The 7,604-nt window shown below is 30.3% G+C and overlaps 1 protein-coding gene across 1 annotated transcript; it reads right to left on the bottom strand.

Annotated features, from left to right (window-relative positions):
* Positions 1–3,050: 3,050 nt before the first annotated feature.
* On the bottom strand, positions 3,051–6,282 carry LOC135137624 (lipase 1-like). Its single transcript, XM_064067322.1, has 7 exons — positions 6,151–6,282; positions 4,259–4,439; positions 4,097–4,211; positions 3,802–4,048; positions 3,599–3,754; positions 3,316–3,546; positions 3,051–3,261 (listed from the first exon to the last, which is right to left on the bottom strand). Exons 1-7 carry the CDS (start codon positions 6,163–6,165, stop codon positions 3,094–3,096), a joined length of 1,113 nt encoding a protein of 370 aa, XP_063923392.1. The 5' UTR covers positions 6,166–6,282; the 3' UTR covers positions 3,051–3,093.
* Between the last annotated feature and the right edge of the window lie 1,322 nt (positions 6,283–7,604).

Genomic DNA, 7,604 nt, shown 5'->3' with positions numbered 1-7,604 from the left:
TTTGTAGCAATAAACCGTTTTTTTCGTAACTCGGAATGTTTAGTGAATCTAACAATTTTTTTTAATTGTTTACGAAATCCTTCGTCTGTGTATACGATTATTACCTATGAAATGAAACAGGATTGCTTTCTTTGCACGTTCTGTTCAATTATACGCACAACACAATCTTTAACAAATAGTCCAATAAAATACAACTTAAGAAGACTGTAGACATTTAATTAAGGTAATTTTAGCCTGAAAAACGTAAATTTGCAAAAATACACGTTCAAACACCATGCGACCGCACGAAAGAAACCTCCAGAAACACAGTGCTCTGCAGTTTCGCGTCAATGTTTTGCCACCCGGAGAGCCCTATCGCTGTCCGACTGTGTTGACAACGCGCGTCTCTCTCTAAGTTACTTCCATATAATATTATTTCTATGGTTAATATATTTGAATCAGCCCTAAATGATATGAATTAATATTTAATGCGAATACAGTAAATTCTGTAGTCTTTACACCTTCTCATTGGTTTGTGTGATGAAATTAAATGTTTTTTATTCCTGAGGTGCATCTATATATTATCCATTCACGATCTTTATATAGTAAAGTAGGCTTTGATGTTTTTTCTTTAAATTGGATAAACTGATTTGATGATTTAGTTTTTCGTCTGTCAGTAGTCTGAGTGACATTTGCTTTGAGCTGGAATGCCACTTTTCTACTTCATTTATTAGATCAGAATTATTAGACGCAATTTTTTAATCAAGCAAACAAATGTTTTAATTTTATCAGCATAGATAATTTGTCATTGTGACAGATTCACAGATCATTCCGACATTATTTAAAAAGAAAATGCCTAAAATAGTTTTACTGCAACAAAAAATTGCAAAAAAAAGTTTTTTGCAGTTTCGAAAAGACAGGCCCGAACTTTCTTTCGAAGAAGTAACTATGAGGGTCTCGAACATATTTTCTGTAATGTAAGAATTCGCTATAAAATATCTTTTAATTTTTTTCTCATAGGTGGGGACATCATCTGTGGCGAAAATTTTATCAACAGAGGACCAAAATTTAAAAACATCACTATCTGGCAAGCGAAAACCAACGGATTTATTTACAAATTATATGGATTTTCAGTCTAACAAAAGTTAACATGAGTTATAAAATTTAACACGAGAATCCCTATGGCCACTTTTAGAAAAAGATGCACTGCATAGTGAACTTTAGATCAAATTTTATATTGTTTTGCAAAATTTTTTAAATAAAAAGTTGCAATTTTATGTGCTGGCAATGCTTCATTTATCACGTGTGATGTCGTAACCTTGACTTATCTATTTCTCTGAAATTTTTCTCCAACTTAAATTTCAAAATGTTAAATTTATGCTGTCCCATTCGTAACATGCAAATGTATTTTAAATTTGCTGCAAGTACCACAACCATAATAACCATTTTAGTTGATATCTAGCATCAGCGGGGTCGTTTTGAACTAAATAGCTTGGGAGATAAGAATTTTAATGTAAAATAAATGTACTTGTTTGTAAAAACAATATCGAAATTTGCTAATGGATACCTTAATGTATAAAAATTTGGTGACCGTGGATATTAAAATGCGATAAAATTAAAGCGCTGATATTTTAACATAAAATATTACTTCGTTATCTGGTTGCAAAAAATTTATAATAAAATTTGAACCGGAAATTCTGAAGAATGAGTGAAATAAATGCAATATTTTAGTACTGTTTGTAGACGGTAAGGAATAAGGATTCAGACTTTTGGCTACCTGGCTTGTTATAAACTGTTACAATTAATTAACCACTTCGAACGAAATTCCTTGTTCATTTCTCAGCGAATGCTTTTATTGACATTCTTTCAGGTACCTTGTTATCTTACCGTTTTTGCGACAAGTCTACTTCAGACAGCTTTTTAAAGAGAGATTTTAATTTGACCTATTTTTCTCTGATGTTTCATGGTGACTTGTGCGGTATCTACTCTACTATTGACAAAAATTACACTGTATTACACTAGTTTTAACAATTTTTTAAACAAGCTTAAAAGATCGAATTATTTTTTCACCCAGATCTGAAATTTAAATGATGAGAATACTAATCGTTTTGTATCCCATCTCAAAGGAAAGTCATATGTCCTATAACAGACGCGCTTTAAATCCTTAGTTTCGATTATACTGACAAAGTTAGAAATTATACACCAATTTCATTACTGGCGATACACTCGAAATGCTTGGAGAACTTGTTGTTACTACAAATTTTTTAAATGTGAAACGTCAAAATGACAATAAATCATAGACTACTTTAAAATTTTCTAACTGACAGAAAAATGGCGTCCAAGATTTTCTAACCTATATATATATATATATCGATTCCATTGATCCAAGGTAATTATTTTGACAGAATTGTCCTTGCCCTTGAAATGTAGTCTAACAAATCCAGCTTCTTCGAAAATTTATAAAATTACCCCTATAGTTAAATTAAAACAGCAAAAAACTCTCCTTTAATAAATATGAGGTTCCATTTAAGAAATTATCCCTCTCCTGGAAAATTCCCCAAAATAGCGCCCTGTGTACGAGAGAAAAGTAAAAATCCTAGTAGATTCAAAACCAGGATATGATTTGACACCTCTAATGTCAAGAAAATGTACAAGGATTGGTTGTGCGAACCTATCACTCTAACATCCAAGAAAGACAAAGTTCCGTCATTAATGACAATATTTAATTGTTCTGGTCTCTGCCCTCATAAGTTTCTGTTCAAAATCGATGTCCCAGTGATGTTGCTGAGAAACCTCAAACCGTACTAATTCTACGAAGGTACCAGGATCTTTTTTAAGATGTGATCTGCTATGATCATCAAGTGTCGGATAAAGTTACTAAAGTTAGCAACGATAGAATTAAGGGAACACTGTTTGCCAAACCGATTACTTTTATCTGGACTGTTGTAGCCTGTGATCTTAGTGTCTAAAAGAAGAACCACCAAAGATCCCGTCTAGTTGAGATCCTGATCCAAAATAAATTTTTTAGTGTTGAAATTTTTACATTAATATTGGCGTATAATTGTCTATTAATCTTCATTAACAAATTTCATTTAAATACGTCAATTTTCTAGATTATCTTTCGGGTTTTGAATGTTTGTTGATAACTTCTACTAATTGATCATAAAACAATTCCTTTTTTTGACGTCCAAAATGATAATCCATATGGCTTAAACCCTTTACCTTCCAGTGCCCGTAGATTGTAGTCGTATTCTTTAAGGTTTCAATTAACAAGTCAGTATCCTGTAATTGTAACATCATATGAAAATTGTTAAAAATTTTATCCCTCTGATTAACCTGTAAACTAGTCAGTGAATCTTGGTAACTAGATACAAAATATATTGGAACTGATACACGTTCCAAAGGATAAGCGGGAGGTTTTTCTGTACCATAATATCTCAAATTTCTTCTTTTGCCATAATCAAATCTTTGAAATCTCATTTTAGCTTTTGCTAGTTGCAGATAATGTAACATTAGATACCAGGAAAATTCTTTAAGGTAAATTCCACCATCTAGATTGAGAATAGTCTACAAATACACACGTAAATTTCTAAATAATAGACAATTTTAAACAACAAACCGGGTCTGCTTGATTTGGCGCCCATCCAAAGAAAAATGCTAGAGCATACTTCACCAGATATAACGTCAACGGCAAGCTTCGAAATACCTGCCTTGATATTTTGTCAACAGGTAAAAAGAACAACGCGTTTCCCAATTTTAAATTGTTAACTGTCGCCTAAAATAAAATTTTGAGTCTTTAAATGTCTACGGTTAACAAGTTACCGTTATCGCAGATTCGAAAGGAATCAGATATCTCGTTGGACTTGTCTGATGCATATAGTAACAAGGGGTTGACATAAAAATGAAAAATTTTACAGATTCCTTTGCTTCATCAGGTTTAAGCGAACTATAGACTAGACCAGCTGAAGCACCTTGAGAATGACCAATATAAATGATCTGAGAAAATCCGGATACTTTTTTGATTAAGTTGATCTGACTGGGAAGGTCATAGAAGCCAATTTCGTGAAAACTAAAAATCACAGTTGCAGAAATTTGTTTCAACGATGAGAAGTTTTACCTAAAATTCCAATAACGGTAATCGGACACTGAAAGTGTTGTGTGCTTTTGAGAATATTGGGTCCCACGACAATTGCTTACCCATATTTCGTAACCGGCATTCCACAAATAAAATGCTAAAAGTGGATAATTATGCTGTTATTTTTTTCGTTTAAATATTTACCTAACGACTTTTCTTTTCCTTGGCCTATCCAAACTCTAGAGTCAACGGTTAAAGAATGTTGTAATAAGATGACACCTCTAGGGTTATTTCGATTTATCCTAAATATGGTTAAGATGTAACCATCTTCGGTAGTCACTGTGTGAGTTTCACCATTTCCTGTATATTTCTTTATTAGTTGGTCCTAAGAAAATTTTTAATTAATTACCTATGTTAAATTTATTTGGTTACATTGCAGCTAATAATATACATAATAAAAAGGTGCTAAACAGGTACCAAATATTTTCATCAGTGCTTATAATATCTTCACTTTATCAATTTTGCTAGCGTACTTTAAAAAATTTTAATAATAACCTTAATTTTAAATGTTGTATCACTGACATCACCTAACTAGGCTTTGATGTTGGTTTGTACTTTCAAAATGTTAATTAATGTATATTAATTTTTTTTAGGAAATATATCAGAGAGTGAACTATGTACCCTTCACGAGACGATATTAAGGCAGTTAGCACTCTTCCAACCGTCATGAAAGTAATTTAAAAAATCTGACAATTGGCAATTACATAACCTCAATCTTTATTATAGACCTTGATCAATAATGATTAACTTCACTTCCATTATTAACCTTGATCAAATTTAATTATTATTATTGACTTTGATAGAGAAAAAAAAATTACAACTCACAGATGAGCATGATAATGGTGTATTTCTACGCTACTAGTGAAAAAAAGTAATTTGTTACGGAAGGCGCTAATTACTGATGTGTGCCGATACGGTGACAAATTCTATGATGACATATTTTGGAATTTAATAAATCTTAGTTAATTAAATATTTGTAGGTAGTTGTTTCGTTTTTTTTGTTCTTAAGGTAACTAGCATTCATTAACACGCTTATATTAGCTTCAGTTGTAACAAACTATGTAAACAAATCTAGGAAGTCGATTTTAATTAATTAATAGTTCTAATTATCGCATCAATTTAAAACTTGACAAGAGTATGTAGTTTGGATGACAATATAATTAAAAACGTGTTTTTTAGTTTTTTCTTTAACTATAATTATTTATTTTTAGAGAATCTTGATTGTATTTTTCACATTGTTTGTTTAAAAATTTTTATCACATTATTTCTTGTATTGTTATACTTAATTTAATCTGTTCTTAAATGAAAAAATCTGTTGAGCAATAAAGGTATTACTATTATTATTAAGACCCACCAGTGACCCGGAAATGACCGACATTTAGGCAGACTTGCGGGTACTAAGATCAAGTAATGATATGAACTGATTAGATTAATAAAAAACTTTTGAAATCCTGGAACTATAGCACATAAATTCGTCTGCGATTATTCTCCAATCTTACCCCATCCCCAAGCGCGTGGCGTAACTACCGAACATAATTAGACTGTTCAAGGAACCTACAAGCAGTATGACGTGTTCCTAACGAAACAGCTTTTTGCATTTTGACGATTATTTAATCATTTAAATGTAAATATTTCAAATTCTCAACTAAACTATTCGGTACTGCACCTATTTTGGAGATAAATATTTAAAAGCAAACGTTTGTCCTGCGCACTTTGGTCCTTTATTTCTCAAAACTATTTGACAAAATTAGATTTAATATGAGTAATGAATATTATAATTATGCTTGCTTGATGCGCTACAAATATAAAAACAAGCACGTTCTTGACACGACAAGAAATCCGTCGTATAGAAACTATATTAGATTGCAAATTATGTTTCTCGATTAAATGTAATATTATTGCCCTGATATATATATTATTTAATTTTTTTAATTTATTTTAGTCCAGTAAATTTACAACGAAAGGAAAAAAATTATAAGAATAATTTCATAGGTATATTAGAATTCCAAATAATGAAATTTATCAAAAAAACTTACCGGTTCTAAGTCCATGTCTGGTTCATAATAGCAGTTTTTACTGAGGCCATAAATTAAATAATCTCGATAATGTTTACAAGTATTATAGCGTACTGTAACAGCAACATTTATAAAACAAAAAAATGTTAGAAATAATAGGTCCATTGTGTTAAGATACATTTCAATAACTGAAACTGGTGTCGCGTTTTAAGTTAGTTTGGAAAATTTGCATTCGTATGTAAATTAATACAAATGCAGTTTTGATTTACGCAGACGCACGAACTAATGACGTCTTTTGAGTTTTCACTTACAAGCTGAACACGCGCATGCCCATATTGAATGATAAAATAAAGAAATTTTTGTGTTCCATTGTACCTGGATTTAAAAGTATGTTTTTATAAGATTAGAAAAAGTTGTAAAAATGTTGATTTTGTTGAGTATTATATTTATTTAATAAATTTCTATAAAGTAAACAATTTTATTTCATTATTTTTAAAATTAAAATTACTTACCAAAATACCATAACACTTGACTTCAAGGCATACCTATCTATATTTTACTAAACCTCTATGCGTATGTTAAATGAATTTTCGAGTTGACAACTTTCTGACGGTCATGAAGAAATAAATAAATTTTAATTGATATTATTTAGTCACTAAAAATATTACAAGTATGGAGATCTTACGTTGTTATCAAATTTTACCAAGGATTTTTAAAAACACTTTGCCTTAATAAATATTTAAATATTTAAAAATATCGTTACATCCACTGGATATTTTTGAGGAAGTTTATGTAAGTGATTTATTCTTGATTATATTGGAAGCTCTGCATAAAGGAAAACAAGTACTTATATATTGGTATTTTAAAAAAATATATAAAGTAGGTACAGACTGAATTAATTGAACTTTTTTGTCAAGACGTATACTATATATTGACTAGAACAACTTTTAAATCTACAATACCTACCTGTACCTCTTTGAAAGCCCTATTGTTTGTGACATTTTTAAGTCTAGTCAATTACTATATGTCGATGATTTCGTAGAAAAAATATGTAGTGAAGTAAAATTAGGTGATGGTTGATGCGCATTCATAATTAGGTCACCGTTTTACACAAAATATATTCTAATGTATGAGCGTTTGCAAGGTAAATTTTTGAGGTTTGCATTTTAAAAACGTTATGTATTTAATTTGAAATACATTTCACCAAATTCTTTATTGGAACAATTTATAGTAGATCGTTTAGCAACTGGAAGGGTGCATAAAATAAATAATGAAACCGATTGTCCAAAAATATAGAATACAATTCCACTTTATGTTTATGGAAGAGTAGTATAGTAGTTCGAGCTATTCGCCATGCAAACTGCAGATTTTAAAATTTTTGAAATTTTTAAAGAAACCTTGACTATTAAATAACAAGCACTTGCTAATTTACAAACAAAAATATATTTTAACTGCTTATTTAAATGAAACTGTTG

The sequence above is a fragment of the Zophobas morio genome, unplaced genomic scaffold (genome assembly GCF_036711695.1).
Source record: "Zophobas morio isolate AGI-343-1 ecotype UQ-CSIRO unplaced genomic scaffold, CSIRO_AGI_Zmor_V1 ptg000029l, whole genome shotgun sequence".
Taxonomy (NCBI): Eukaryota; Metazoa; Arthropoda; class Insecta; order Coleoptera; family Tenebrionidae; genus Zophobas; species Zophobas morio.
This window is presented reverse-complemented; position numbering and strand designations above follow the sequence as displayed.